General features: G+C 46.3%; 3 protein-coding genes across 4 annotated transcripts; 1 reads left to right on the plus strand and 2 right to left on the minus strand.

Moving 5' to 3' along the window:
• Positions 1–125: 125 nt before the first annotated feature.
• On the minus strand, positions 126–5,825 carry LOC133968122 (protein disulfide-isomerase TMX3-like). Of its 2 annotated transcripts, none has more exons than XM_062403965.1 (16): positions 5,746–5,825; positions 5,158–5,209; positions 4,800–4,842; positions 4,178–4,301; positions 3,736–3,781; positions 3,533–3,613; positions 3,278–3,377; positions 3,118–3,195; positions 2,223–2,289; positions 1,981–2,076; positions 1,483–1,540; positions 1,356–1,409; positions 1,226–1,282; positions 974–1,103; positions 824–892; positions 126–751 (listed from the first exon to the last, which is right to left on the minus strand). In XM_062403965.1, exons 1-16 carry the CDS (start codon positions 5,777–5,779, stop codon positions 581–583), a joined length of 1,260 nt encoding a protein of 419 aa, XP_062259949.1. In that variant the 5' UTR covers positions 5,780–5,825; the 3' UTR covers positions 126–580. The 2 variants fall into 2 exon arrangements, with proteins under 2 accessions (XP_062259949.1, XP_062259948.1); XM_062403964.1 differs by having other exon boundaries at positions 128–751; positions 1,981–2,079; positions 5,746–5,823.
• A 1,426-nt stretch (positions 5,826–7,251) lies between these two features.
• si:dkey-154p10.3 (zinc finger protein 513) lies at positions 7,252–12,075 on the minus strand. The gene is made up of 8 exons (XM_062403959.1): positions 12,024–12,075; positions 10,927–11,417; positions 10,253–10,832; positions 10,112–10,172; positions 9,788–9,976; positions 8,281–8,414; positions 8,073–8,196; positions 7,252–7,539 (listed from the first exon to the last, which is right to left on the minus strand). The coding sequence occupies exons 2-8, from the start codon at positions 11,380–11,382 to the stop codon at positions 7,338–7,340; spliced, it is 1,746 nt and encodes a 581-aa protein (XP_062259943.1). The 5' UTR covers positions 11,383–11,417; positions 12,024–12,075; the 3' UTR covers positions 7,252–7,337.
• Positions 12,076–12,579: 504 nt separating this feature from the next.
• On the plus strand, positions 12,580–14,473 carry ccr9a (chemokine (C-C motif) receptor 9a). The gene is made up of 3 exons (XM_062403968.1): positions 12,580–12,645; positions 13,028–13,104; positions 13,230–14,473. Exons 2-3 carry the CDS (start codon positions 13,036–13,038, stop codon positions 14,298–14,300), a joined length of 1,140 nt encoding a protein of 379 aa, XP_062259952.1. The 5' UTR covers positions 12,580–12,645; positions 13,028–13,035; the 3' UTR covers positions 14,301–14,473.
• The last annotated feature ends 21 nt before the right edge of the window (positions 14,474–14,494 follow it).

Raw genomic sequence — 14,494 nt, forward strand, 5'->3', positions numbered from 1 at the left:
CGGTCTGACTCTCATCTACAAATTAAAAGACCCAGACCGCTGCTCGGTAATGTTTAAACTGAATGAGATTATTTTCACTGTAATCAATGGAATGTTTATTCATTTCTAAAGATTCCAGGTTTTCTTCTTTTAAGTTGTTGAAACCGTTAAATAATTGAATCATTACAATCTGACACACACTTGAATTGATCAATTCAGAAGAAAATTCAGAAAAAGTTATTCAACATCTTAATACATTTTACACTTGAATTAAACATGTTTAAAAAGTTCAGCGTGGTTCAAGATATTATTCTCTAAACATGTTAAAGGTCTTTCAGGTTGGCTGGACTCTGAGTGGACCGTTCCATTAGTGATGTCATGACTTCAGGTACATCCAGGTGTTTAATTGTTTACCTGATTTTACATTATTACATTTCAAAGTAAGAGAGAATGTTTAAAAATCTAATTTCTTCTCCTTCTTTTGTAATTCATTAAAGGTAAAAAGACAAATCACTTTTCAAAACGTTTCTCAGACTTGGACAAATTGATAAGAAACAGGTTTGATTTTATTGGACAGAGACGTTTCAGCTCCTCCCCCTCGTCAGTCAGACTTCTTGCTGGTCACTGTTTTGCTTCGTTGTGATGCGTCTTCGTCTTCGTCTTCATCGGTGTTGGCTCGGGCTTTACAGCACAGGTAGCAGAAGAAGGTGGCGATGGCGAACGGGAAGGCGAGTACGAAGAAGCAAAGCAGAGGAGACTTGCCATACAGCGACTGGACAGACAGAGGACACAAAGGTCAGAGGTCAGAAGACAGGTAGACAGGACTGATGATGTCCCCAGTTACCTGTAGCAGGAGTTTTGAGTCATAGACGGAGCGTGTGACACGTTGGACGACCCCGTTTCCTCCCTGACACTGGAGACACAGGACAAACAGATGTTTCAGAACACAATGTCTCGTGGAGTCTTCTCCATGTGGGAGCTGCTCCAGACTGACCTGGATGCTGCCGTCCAGAACCCCGTTCAGGAAGTCCAGGAGTTGGCGCTCCGTGTCCACGGGGCCTTGTGGCAGGAAGTAACCATCGTTGGACAAATTAACCACGACAAACGACGGCATGACCACGTCCCTGAGGACAAAGACAGAATCAAACCGTGATACTGAAACGGGGTGCACCCCCCTTCCTCTAACGATCTTCCTCATTAAGTAGCGTGGAGTCCGGTTTGGACGTTAACCCCGTCACCGACTCACTTCATCATCAGGCCGTTGATGTACTCGTTTTCCTCCATGAAACCAAAGGAGAAGTTTCTAAAACACAGACACACTATCAGCTTTCATTGTGTATTCTCTGCTCAGTGATTTCTCTAAATGAAAGACTGACCTGCTGTAGGCGTCTCTGTAATCTGCAGCCACTTTCTCCATGAGAACTTTGTACCTGAACGGGGGAATCAGAGGCGTCACAGGAAGTTCACAGCGGTTTACCTGATGGACAATCGTTGGAGGTTTACCTCACACTCCTTTCACACATGTTCTTCTCCTCCAGCAGCACCAGCGACACCAGTTTACCTGCAGGGGTCAGGGGAGGTCACTTCACCTGGTCAGAATAACAGCCTCAAATAGCAGTTCCTCTAACGTCCACCAGGTGCTGCTGTGATCCAACTTCTACTATACTGAGGTTTTCATAAATTACGTTGCTGTTGACTATCTCCAGTGGGGTATTCCATCAAAGGGGCTAAATGCTAATCCTAGCTGACTTGGATGAGTCGAGCTAATTTCAACGGCTTACGTTCCTTCCTGTGCAGTCACCATAGTAAAGTTATTAAACAGCTTCACAGCCACAGTCTGACTCTAGATCTGACTTTTCATTTACCAAATGGAAACATGTCGGCTGTGGAGGAAGATTAACAGCACGTGTGAGTTTGTAATAACTTCTTCTGATACTAATGCTGACATTGAGCTGACTGGAGGTCTGCCGGTCTGTGCTGACATCACACAGCAGTGGTTACCTGTCTCTCCCATGGCGTACAGAGTGTAGCTGTCGATCTTGGAGAAGTTTGGGAAACGCTCTCTGTTGATCCACAGCCTCAGTTCTCCGTCACGTTCTTCTGAAATCACATCTCACCACTCAGGTCACATGACTCCTCACTGAGCGACACGTCAGATGATGGGTTCTTTATATTTGGATCTTTTCTAGATGGAGTCTGTTGTCATGTCAGCAGGTAGAGAACCGGAGTGTTTTCAGACTTACCGCTGTAGGTGAAGTAGGTTCCATCTTTAAATAGAACCACGGCCGGCAGAGACGTCAGAGCGATGACCTATGATACAGATTGACTTTAATAACTCATAAGTCCAGATGTGAAGACAGATGTTCTGCACTTTCCTCCTGTACAGCTGAAGATGTTCAACCATTTGTAAAAGTATCAAACATCATCAGGTATCGATGGATTCGATAGAACCCTACAGTCTTTGATCTTCGGTTTTTTAGCTCTATTCTACGATGTTCTCCTAGGGCCTCATTTATAACTGGACGCACAAAACGGAGCCTGAAACCTGCGAACGCCACTTCTCACAAACTTTGAGATCTGTGAAAACAAACTGGACGGGGGAGCATGTGAACTTGCCTCCATCTTGATTTAAATATTTTTTATTTCCGGTTCTTTCCCTCGTCTTCACTCTCACTCACTGTGTCACAGCAGCAGAGGATCAGTGTGTTTCTTTATTAGTGACATCACTGCTGTCCCATGAAGTGGCTCTTCAGCTCCACCTCACTAACAAACCCGTCATGTCAGAGTCAGAAGGTTTCACTTCCTCTTCTCATCGCTTGACACTGTGACTCCGTCAGGACTCACGGTGGAATCCCATTGGTCAGCAGCATCATTTAATACTCGTGCCGTGCTTTGCATTGACCAATTATGGTGTAAAGTGGGCGTGTGGAGGGCGGAGTTAGAGGCAGATCCACGAGGGAGTGTTCCCAGGTGGACTTTGATTTATTAAGTGAAGCTCTCATTTATCTATCAGGATTTGTGCGTACGCCATTTCCGGCTCTTAGTAAGTTTAGTTTGAATCCCACGGCCTGTTTTACAAATGAGACCCCAGATCTCTGTCTGTTCTACTGTGTTCTCCGGTTCCTTCAGTCATGAGACCTTTGGTAGAACGTCTCTGGCAGCGGAGAAGAAGTTGGTGTGAACGATCAGTTGTTCTGCAGCAGCCGAGAAGTTCCCCTGAAAAACGACAGAGGTCAGGGTGTGTGTGAGAGTGAGTTTGTGTGTGTATGTGTTTGATAGTGTGTGATAGTGTGTCTACCTTCAGTTGTGATGTGGCTCCTACATACACAAACATGACATCATGGCGGCTCATTGCGTGTTGGAAAAGCTGCAGACTGTTCAGGGATCGAACAAAGGGCCTGAACAAGACACACACACACACTGATAAACATAAATACACTCACTCACACACACCCACACGCACACGCACACGCACACACTGATAAACATAAGTACACACACACACTGATAAACATAAATACACTCACTCACACACACGCACACACCCACTCACCCTGAGACTCGATGTGTAAACTCCATTATTCCATCTTTTGTTCTTTTTCCATTATAAACATATTTCACGTTTTTCTTCCACCTAAAAAAAAAACATCAATTCACACATGACCTCATCTGGATTATTGATTATTGATCTGTATAAATAATCGTTCAGCCTCTTCTGATTGGCTGGTGTGCAGTGATGTCACAGCGAGGACTCACATGATGATGGCTGGATAACCTCTGACCCTGAACTCTTTTGCCAAACCTGGAAGAAAACACAAGCTCAGCTGTGACCTCTGACCCCGCCCACCTTTAATGTAACAGCTGATTAAACATCATGAAATAAACACAAATTAATACTGATGTTTCCATGGATAGAAGGAAACAGGTCAGAGCAGAAAGTTCATGAACATATTTTTTCAGTTTTATTTATTATCAGAGTGAACCTCCAGACAGTCGCCACGACAACAGGAAAGACCTTTCAGAATAAGACGGAGTCAAATGAGGTCACAAGTTAAGTCATGTGAGACGAGTCACATGGTGACGCACTTCCTGTCCATTTAATTTACCTTGGGCTCTAATGAGCGGAGATCATTTCAGTATATTTGAGTTATTGTTTCACTGTGTGAGTCAGGTGACAGTTTTTGATGCTAGAACTGACCGGTGTTGGCGGTGGCGTCTGATTTGCCGACATTGACCGGAGAACCCAGACTCTTCAGTTCTGATCCGATCTGATGCCAAACAGGATCCAGCTGTTTACAGAAGGAACACCAGGGGGCGTAGAACTGCACAGAGAACAACACAACGTTATCACAATCGCTTTGCACAGACAGTGTCGGGGTCAACAGAGATGACCTCATCTTAACAATATACGGTATAAATCATCGTTAAAAATATTGATCTGACAAAAGGTTATTGATTATTGAATATCGGGGGTTGGGGTGCAGTTGTGTGTCACCTGCATATGACAGTTGTGTGCGTGTGTGTGTGTGTGGAGGATGTGTCTCCTGGGAATAAGAGGTGTTGGAACCCTGAGGAACACCGGGATGCTACAGTGGCTACGCTTAAGGTTCTGTCTGGTAAATAAGAATGAAACATGTTTTAAACCTTTTTGCTTCTGATTTCACTGAAGAGGAGATCAAGATCATGTGACCATGTGGTTACTCAGATAACCTCCAGCTCACATGTCCAGTCTCTGACTCTCTCTCCTCAGATCAAATGATTTTACAAATCAACATAGAGCTTTTTCTTTGCTGAATCTAAAACAATAAATGCATTCGTACTTTGATCAGCCAGATGTCGTCGTCTCCTCTGGTCTTCATGAAGCTGTCAAACACAATCAGATTATTTATTGATCTGATTATTCACAAGCAGCAGATCAAAGATGATCAGCAGCTGTAGGAAGCTCATGAGAAACTAAACAGTTCACAGTGAAAACAAAGATCCATTCAGTAGCTTTTGATTACATGAACTTCATCAACAGAATTTTCACTGCGACAAAATCAAATAGAAAACATTTATGATTCATAACTGGACGGACTGAACCAGCTGAGGATCATGTGACACATCAAAAGCTCCAGATCAGCTTGTAAATGGATCCAGACAATATTTATAAAAGGTAAAGTAAAGATTTGTACTTACGAATCGTCCAGCTCCTCCACGAAGGACGACACCACTGACGCACACAGCAGCACTGACGACAACAAACACAAATAAGCAACACAAACTTCCAGCTCTAACTCACACTGACTCACTTTTAAATACGCGCTTTTATTCATATTACAAAGTCTTCACCAGCAGGTGGCGCTCTTAACTGTTCAAACTGAAACTGAAGCTGTTGAGGAGCATATAAGACGTTGAAGCAAGTGAGGAAGTCCATCTTGAGTTTCATCAAACCAACTAGAAACGTGACCAGTGGGTCATGTGACTCAAAGCACAGTGTGAGAGGGACTCGGTGTCAGTGGTTCAGATTGAGTAGAGACTCGGTGTCAGTGATTCAGTGTCAGTGGTTCAGATTGAGTAGAGACTCGGTGTCAGTGGTTCAGATTGAGTAGAGACTCGGTGTCAGTGATTCAGTGTCAGTGGTTCAGATTGAGTAGAGACTCGGTGTCAGTGGTTCAGTGTCAGTGGTTCAGATTGAGTAGAGACTCGGTGTCAGTGGTTCAGATTGAGTAGAGACTCGGTGTCAGTGATTCAGTGTCAGTGGTTCAGATTGAGTAGAGAACGTACCTGAGAGCAGGACCGAGCTCCTTGTGTCCAACATGTCGACTGATTAGCGGAGATTAGCGGCACAGAGTTTATCTGCTAGCTGCTGACAGACGGAGGACGCTGCTAATCTGATGGATTAACAGCTTCAGGCCTCTCAGGCTTTATTGTCAGCAGCTGTGCATTCACAACAATAGAGTCCACAGAGACGCTCAACAATATAAAATACACTTTAACGTCAATAAGCAAAACATGACATGACGTTTTCTTTCTGTCTTATCAATTCCTCCCATCACAACCACTTCCTGCAGGCCTCTAGGGTTAGGGCTAGCAGCAGAGGCTTCCCCTCCATCAGCCCCCCCGCTGACTTTGACTCGGCGAGCAGAATGCAGCTGGAGCTGAAAGACGAGCAGCGGGACGTAGAGGCCAATGGCAGCCCGGTACCCTGGGTGAGGAGGATGGGGTCGTGGAGGGCGGAGGGCGATGACAGCAGGGATGGAGTTCATGTATGGAGTCAGCAGGTGTCACTCTGAGGTGGCTGTCAAATCCACCACAGAGTATGGCGACCAGAAGATGATGAAGAGCAGGATCACTCCCAAAGCCACTTTAACCACTCGCCACTCGCTGAGCAGACGCTCGTTCTCCCTCTTCGTCTCGAAACAGTTCGACTGCAAAGCAGCAGCCAGCGATGAGGGCGAGCGGGATTCAAACTACAAGCAGCGGTGAAGTCGTGAAGCTCATGTAGTCCGAGCTGCAGGATGTCCGCAGGCCTTCGGTGCTCCGGCCAAAGAATATCGGCGAACTCAAGGCTAGAGAGTACAACCACACCCCCGCCAGCACTGCCAACATCTGCCAACGACTTACCCCACCCAGCAGGGGGAGCAGCCGCCATGGCGAGACAGCGGTCTACTGCAGGGTCATCAGTGGCATCATGGAGGAGAAGCCATCTAGTCATCTACTGCGTAGAGGTTGCCTGCCATGTCACAAGAATTCAACTGCTCCGACGACGCTGTCATTGGTGCATGTGACAATACCCTTTGAATTACTTTGATTTTGCTTTATTTGTTTATTTCATTACCTTTATTTGCTGCTTCTGCTTAGTGTTTAGATTGTAGTGTTGTATTTTATTGCTGCGTACCAGGAGCTCAGTACTTAGTTTCATTCTCTAAGTACCTCATGGTTTGAAATGACAATACGTCTTCTTGAATCTTGAATATTTATTAAATCAGTTAATACTTGAACCGGCTCAGTAGACTCCAGTCACTGAGGAACCTTCCATCTCAGTGTCTTTCTCTGTCTCAGTTCTTAAGGTCAAATTAATGTGATCTGGTCAATAAAGCCTTTTCAAAACTGATTTTCTAAATAAAGGTCATGTTGATAAGTTAGTTTTAAGGGTAAATTAAGAGATAACAGGGGCTGCTCATCAGACCAGCTGAGAGGTAATAATCCTGAAGCTCAGCAGAATGATGTCATCATCACCCCCGCAGCCGGGAGGAGTTACAACACGAGTCAGTCCGACTCACACACTGATACAGTTCTTACATTTTATTTTCGTTATCAATAAAAACTTCTTTAAAGTGCGACTGTGACATCATCAGTGTAGTTCAGCCCACAAGCTAAGAGTCCATTAAGAGCGTTGAGCCACCGGTGAGTTCACAGAGCGGCGTGCTGCGGGGGGGGGGGGGGGGGGGGTGGTGCCTGCGAACATGTCTGAGCAGCAACTGACGGTCCGGGCTCGAGTACACACACTGTCGACATGGAAACGCCTCGCCTGTGTGGTGACGGCGAGCATGGAGGTCCAAACTCTTCTTCTGGATGCTGAGGAGGACACACAACCTGTTACTCTGGTGATCACAGTGTGTGTTACCTGCTGGAGTCACAGTGTGTGTTTGTGTGTGTTACCTGCTGGAGTCACAGTGTGTGTTTGTGTGTGTTACCTGCTGTAGTCACAGTGTGTGTTTGTGTGTGTTACCTGCTGTAGTCACAGTGTGTGTTTGTGTGTGTTACCTGCTGTAGTCACAGTGTGTGTTTGTGTGTGTTACCTACTGTAGTCACAGTGTGTGTTTGTGTGTGTTACCTGCTGTAGTCACAGTGTGTGTGTGTGTGTTACCTTCTGTAGTCACAGTGTGTGTTTGTGTGTGTTACCTGCTGTAGTCACAGTGTGTGTGTGTGTGTTACCTGCTGTAGTCACAGTGTGTGTGTGTGTGTTACCTTCTGTAGTCACAGTGTGTGTTTGTGTGTGTTACCTGCTGTAGTCACAGTGTGTGTTTGTGTGTGTTACCTGCTGTAGTCACAGTGTGTGTTTGTGTGTGTTACCTGCTGTAGTCACAGTGTGTGTTTGTGTGTGTTACCTGCTGTAGTCACAGTGTGTACATCTGTGTGGTTTCTCTTGACTGTGTGTTCGACTGTGTCTGATCAGCGAGCTGCGGTCGATGGAGGCGTACGGACACACACCACACCTGTACGGCTTCTCACCTGACAAGACACAACACACACTCATCAACTTACCGCCGCCAGATGTCTGGGTGTGTGTTCCCTGTGTGCTCAGGTGTGTGTTACCTGTGTGTGTCCTCAGGTGCTGCAGCAGCGAGGCCCTCAGGCGGCTGCTGTATGAACAGTGTGGACAGCTGAAGGGTCTCTCTCCTCCGTGGACGCCCAGGTGACGCCTCAGCGTCAGTCGAGAGGAGAACTTCCTGTAGATCAAACAACACCTGGATTAACGCTGCAGCTAGTCTTTGTAATTTTGTGCTTTATTGTTTATGTTGGTTTAGAAAATGGCGTAAGCAATAAAAATACAGATTCATAAAATGTGTGCACGCACACCTGAATGATCCCTTTTTAAATCAGCCCACCACGAAGCGTCTGTGGATCTGCCTCATGCCCCGCCCTCTACACGCCCACATTCAACCATAAACTGTCAATGCAAAGCACCTCATGACTATACAATTAGTCTGCTGACAACAGTACTTACACAGTAATCTGATTACTTCACACCAGTGAATCCTAACCTCCACTCATTATTTGGCAATAGAGGTTTGAAGGTGAACACATTTTATGTATTTTTGTAAGTGATCTCCAGCGTAAAGGTGTTTGCTGCATGAGCACAATTAAGGCTGTTGGTATTAATGTTAAAGTTCGGTGATGACACCTCAGGAGCCGAATGGAGTCGTTTGTTTTTTTCGTTTGGTCACCAGTTACTTCAATTGTATTAGATTCTGCTCTTACACGGTTTACCCCTGAGACTCCATCACTGTGGTGAGTAAGTTATTAGGGAATTCTCATTTTTTGATGAAGTATCCCTTTAAGAACATATCGAGGATTATAGGATTTATGTCTGATTTAGAAAACGTGTCCATGTAATTAGCTTCAGCTGACTTACAAAATCGTAATGGTGCGTTCAAAGGTCTCAGCTAATTCAAAATGCTGCAGCTCGAGTTCTCACCAGCACCAAGGGAGTGGATCATATTACTCCAGGTCTGAGATCTTTACACTGGATCCCTGTCTGTCAAAGAATTGACTCAAAAATCGTTTTGTTGGTTTACAAAGCACTGAGACCTTTAGAGGATCTAAACCTTTAGAGGATCTCACGTGAACCATCCAGACCCATCAGGTCTCTGATCTGCTCTCGGCCTCCAGAGTCAAAAATAAACAGTGAGAAGCAGCGTTCAGTTTTCAAGATTCACGTTTGTGTAACAAGCTCCAGAGAATTGCAGGGCAGCTGCAAATCTTAGTTCTTTTAAATCAATGCTAAAAATGTTGCCACAGCCTCATACCATTACTAACTCTTAGTTAGTTTCACTCTTTTATTCCTAATTGATCTATTCATTCTTTTATTCTGTATGTAACTCCCCACGCTCTGCTTCGAATCCTCTCTGAATAAACATGTGTTAGGGTCCAGCTTTCGTTTGTCTAATTAAATCTGTTGTGTCAGTCAGTTGCTGATCATAAACTTATCATTAACTTGCCTTGTTTTTATATTATTCATTATGAGTCTTTGTATTTGCACCACAGAGGAGCAGCAGGCTTTCTTAAGTGTGGGCTGGGGGGTTGTGGGTAATGTAGTCACCTGTGACACAGTGAGCAGCAGAACCCCGTCTCCTTAGCCTCCACTTTTTCTTCTTCTTTCTTTTTCTTTCTCCTGGTCTTCTTCTTCTTGCTGGTGGTGGCGCTCTGCAGTGAGCCAGTATGTCGCCTGCCAGTCGGACCAGGAACCATCACACTCAGGCTGCTTTCTGATTGGCTGCCAGCTGTCTGTCTGTGTCGCACAAACATCTTAATGTTAACGGACATTCTGACATTAGATGATTTTGATACTGAAGTGAACATTAATTTAAGAGGGTCATCAGAAAAATGTCAATAAAGTTTTTGTGGCAGTTCCTCGGGCATCCACCTGTCAGTAAGCTCCGCCTCCTTGCCTACTGCTTGTCCTATCACTCGGCTCTTCCATCTGCCTGCAAGAATCAACGAGTCGTTGATTACTGATCATTTTAATATTGATGACTGATTATTGATCATCAGAAGACGAACTGACCTGAACAGTTATTGTGGCGATGAGCGTTTTGTGATGCAAGATTCCTGAACGTCCTCAGACAGACAGAACCCGCCGCCTCCTCCGACTCCTCTTCCTCCTCCTCCTCCTCCTCCGCCCTCGGTACTTTCCTGTGGTGGCTCCTCCAATGGGGTTCTAGGTCATTCCAGCTGTTGGCCGTCCAACTGCAGTGGACGCAGCTGAAGCCGCCTGATGCTCGGTGAGACTGCATGTGAACGTCCAGGAGCCGCTTGGACGAAAGCATCAGAGGACACAGGAGACATGGCAGCACAGTCCTCATCTGTTCACCGTTTGTCTTGCACTGCTTCCTGTCGTCCCGGGACGCACAGGGGGGGCGCTCTGGGGGAGGTAGGTGTTGGGTTGGGGAAGGAGGGGGAGGATGTTTGGCGGCTGAGATACGACAAAGTCCGAGAGTCATGAGGTGAGCAGACTGAGCCATCTCCTCCTTAGTGGCGGGGGGATTGATGTGACAAGACAGATCCACTGAGCCCCCCTGCAGATGGAAGATGGACTCCGCCCCCTCCTTCTCCTCCCCCTCTTCCTCCTCAAACAGCGTACTGACCTAATGAGGAGAAGAGACACATACGTCTCACACATCCAACTGTCCTGTGTGCGAGTGTGTGTCTGTGTGTGTGTGTGTGTCTCAGGTGTGTCACCTCACAGGTGTGTGCGACCTGCAGCCCTCCCTCCGTGCTGATGTCACAGGTGGGTGGGCTCATGTTGTCCAGCATGTTGTAGAGCAGGAAGTCCTCGTCCTCGTTGCTCTGCTTCGAGTGTCCGTTCAGGTCCAGCTGATAGGGCGATGCCCCCTGCCGGAGCCCCGCCTCATCTCCACCCTCAACCCCATCCCCTTCATCAGCCTCCCCCAGATAGGCGAGGACGGGGGGGCGGTGCCTCTGCAGCAGGTGGCTGTTGATGGCAGGCTTGAGGCCGCAGGTGAACTGACAGAGTTTACACCGATACAGCTCCACCAGGAAGGACTCCACCAGCCCCCCCGCCTCCCCCGACAGACCCTCCACCTCCCCACAGTACAGACTGGAGATCACAGCCCCACCCACTACCTGCAGAGGCACAGGGCTGATGTCACGGAACCTCTGCTTCACTGATGACATCACCACGACATCAGCAGGTTTCAGCCCGCGATCCTCTGATTGGACAGAAGAAGCAGAAACATCAGATATACAAAACATGCTCACATCAAATTATTTAAATCTCAGTTTCATCTCCAAACAACACATCAAGCAAATATTAGTTCAAGAATAAAAACTGTATAACTCCTCTTCCTTCCGCAGAGACGACCACAGACAGTAAGAAATAATTCCAAAGATATACACAATAGAAGTGCTTCTTTTCAATCTGCAATTTGACCAACATACGGTTTTTGTTCATCATAATATGAATTCAATATCCAGTATTAGCTTACTCTAGCATTTGTACTTACTGACCCTTTATTTAAGTATTAGTTTCTCTGTCGAAAGTAACTTTGCTTATCTTATTCTCGATTCTATACAAATGACTGTGTTTGTGTTTGTGTAACTAGATTCACTTCACTCATGTTTCTCTAAAACGTGTAACGATTCAACAACAGCAGAATGAGCACGACAGGAAACGGAGCTAACGGAGCTAACAGCTAACGGAGCTAGCGGCTAACAGAGCTAAAGGGGCTAACGGTGAAATGAAGAAGCAGCTGCAGCACTAACGTTAAACGTTAAACGTTAACACGAGATATAATTAAACACGTTCACAAACTCACCTAAAGAGACAATATTTACTTCCTCTACTTCTTCTTCTACGGTCTGAAAGGAAACGTGGTATCTCTCTACCGCCACCTACAGGCGATAGATTAGAAGGACAGGAGAGGTTAAAATAATACATTTCTGATTCCAGTTCATGGTTAAATCAATCAAAAATACATTATTAATTAAGAAACAAACTGAAACTGAATTAACCTCTGTTTCTTATTGTGTATTGATGATAAGTGTCTGTCAGCGACTGGAGGTCAGTCACAGCATCAATCAATAAATCATCAGTAAAAACTCAGGAGACCTTAAAGTGTGTCTGTGTCTTTAATAACACCTGAATAACACTTGGATAACACTTGGATAACTCTTTTATAGTTTATTAATAACAAATGAATAACTCATCAATAACTAATAAATAAAACCTTAACTCATCACTTGTGTCTTGTTTCACGTTCAGCTGTAAGTTAAGGGAGAAGTCAGGAAACCTTTAACCTACTTTATCTCTTCATTAAGGTCTTCTAATTCTGACCCCTCCCCCTGAGGCTGTAACTTCCTGTTTGTCTCATCTCTGAACTCTGTGGTTTAACTGGCACCAAGTCAACGACAACCACGCTGACAGACGAAGGGACGGCTGTGAGTTCTGTTTATCCCTCTGTCTGTAACTGTCTGTCACTCTGTCTGCAACTGTCTGTCACTCTGTCTGTAACTGTCTGTTACTATGTCTGTAACTGTCTGTCACTCTGTCTGTAACTGTCTGTCACTCTGTCTGCAACTGTCTGGGTCTCTGTCTGTAACTGTCTGTTACTATGTCTGTAACTGTCTGTCACTCTGTCTGTAACTGTCTGTCACTCTGTCTGTAACTGTCTGTAACTGATCCGGTATTTTGGATGAATGATGAGTATCTTCTCTTATCACACAACAGCTGTTCATCATCTGTTCATCATCAGGAACATGAAGTTCACCTCCACCTTCAAACTGTTAAACTTGTTTGATTGATTGATTGATTCCTGTGAAGGTCACTGAATGATCCACATGAATCTGACGCATGACCTCATGGATGACTTCATGAACATCACAAGATTCACCACAAACGTAAGAAACGATCGGTTCAGTTAGTTATTGATAATGTTGGAGTTTGATGAGGTCATTGATTGGTTTGACCAATAAATGGTCAACATGCAGCAGCTGAGTTCACGTGTTTCATCTCTTCCAATTAGGAACCATCCTCGTTCACCACTGATGGCGACTACGAGTACGAGGACCTGATGTGTGACCGCGCCCCGGTGCGGAGCTTCAGGCGCCTGTTGGAGCCGCCGCTCTTCTGGATGATCACCCTGGTGGGCGGAGCCGGGAACCTGGCTGTGGTGTGGATGTACCTGAACCTCCGGCAGCGACTGAAAACCATGTCAGATGTGTACCTGCTGAACCTGGCCGTGGCCGACCTGCTGTTCCTGGTCACGCTGCCGCTGTGGGCGGCCGAGGCATCACACGGCTGGAATTTTGGCCGTGCCCTCTGCAAGGTGAACTCCGCCCTCTACAAGGTCAACCTGTTCAGCAGCATGCTGCTGCTAACATGCATCAGTGTTGACCGCTACGTGGTCATCGTACAGACCACCAAGGCACACAACTCACAGCTGGAGCGCCGGCGCCACAGTCGGCTGGTGTGTGTGGGGGTGTGGCTTCTGGCCCTGCTGCTGGCCACTCCTGAGCTTGTGTTTGCCAACACGGTTAACGTGGACTCTCAGCCGTACTGCAGAATGGTGTACCCCCCTTCTCTGGGCAACCGCACTAAGATCCTGGTGCTGTCCATACTGGTGAGCATGGGGTTCTTCTTACCCTTCATCATCATGGCGTTCTGCTACAGCGTCATTGTCGCCAAGCTGATCAATACCCGAAACTTCCAAAAGCACAAGGCCATGCGCGTCATACTGGTTGTGGTGGTAGTGTTCATCATGTCCCAGCTGCCCTACAATGGCGTACTGGTCATGATGGCGACGCAGGCCTCCAACATGACCATGACGGACTGCGAGGTCGTGAAGCGTTTCGACATTGTGGGACATGTGCTGAAGAGTCTGGCCTACCTGCACGCCTGCCTCAATCCCTTCCTCTATGCGTTTGTGGGCGTTCGATTCCGCCGCGACGTCCTGCAGCTCCTGCGCCTCGGGAGCAGCCGCTGCCTGCGACTGGTCAACAAGCCTCCACTGAGGGAGGCCAGCAGGAGTCCGCTGAGCTCCACTCGAGCCTCGGTGATGTCAGACAGCGACACCTCGCAGGTGCTGTCACTGTGACCATGTGACCTCCACTTCACACCTGAGCTGCCACAGACACCCTCTCATCACTCTCCATCATTTGATCCTGTTTTACTTCAAGCTGTTTAAAATAATTGAAACTTTTGTCTTTCCTGAATATTTCCAGGACTTTCTCAGAATTAGTTTGTTGATGAAATAAATGATAAACAAAGTGACCTGCAGCTAGGTTTGTT

The sequence above is a fragment of the Platichthys flesus genome, chromosome 14 (genome assembly GCF_949316205.1).
Source record: "Platichthys flesus chromosome 14, fPlaFle2.1, whole genome shotgun sequence".
Lineage (NCBI taxonomy): Eukaryota > Metazoa > Chordata > Actinopteri > Pleuronectiformes > Pleuronectidae > Platichthys > Platichthys flesus.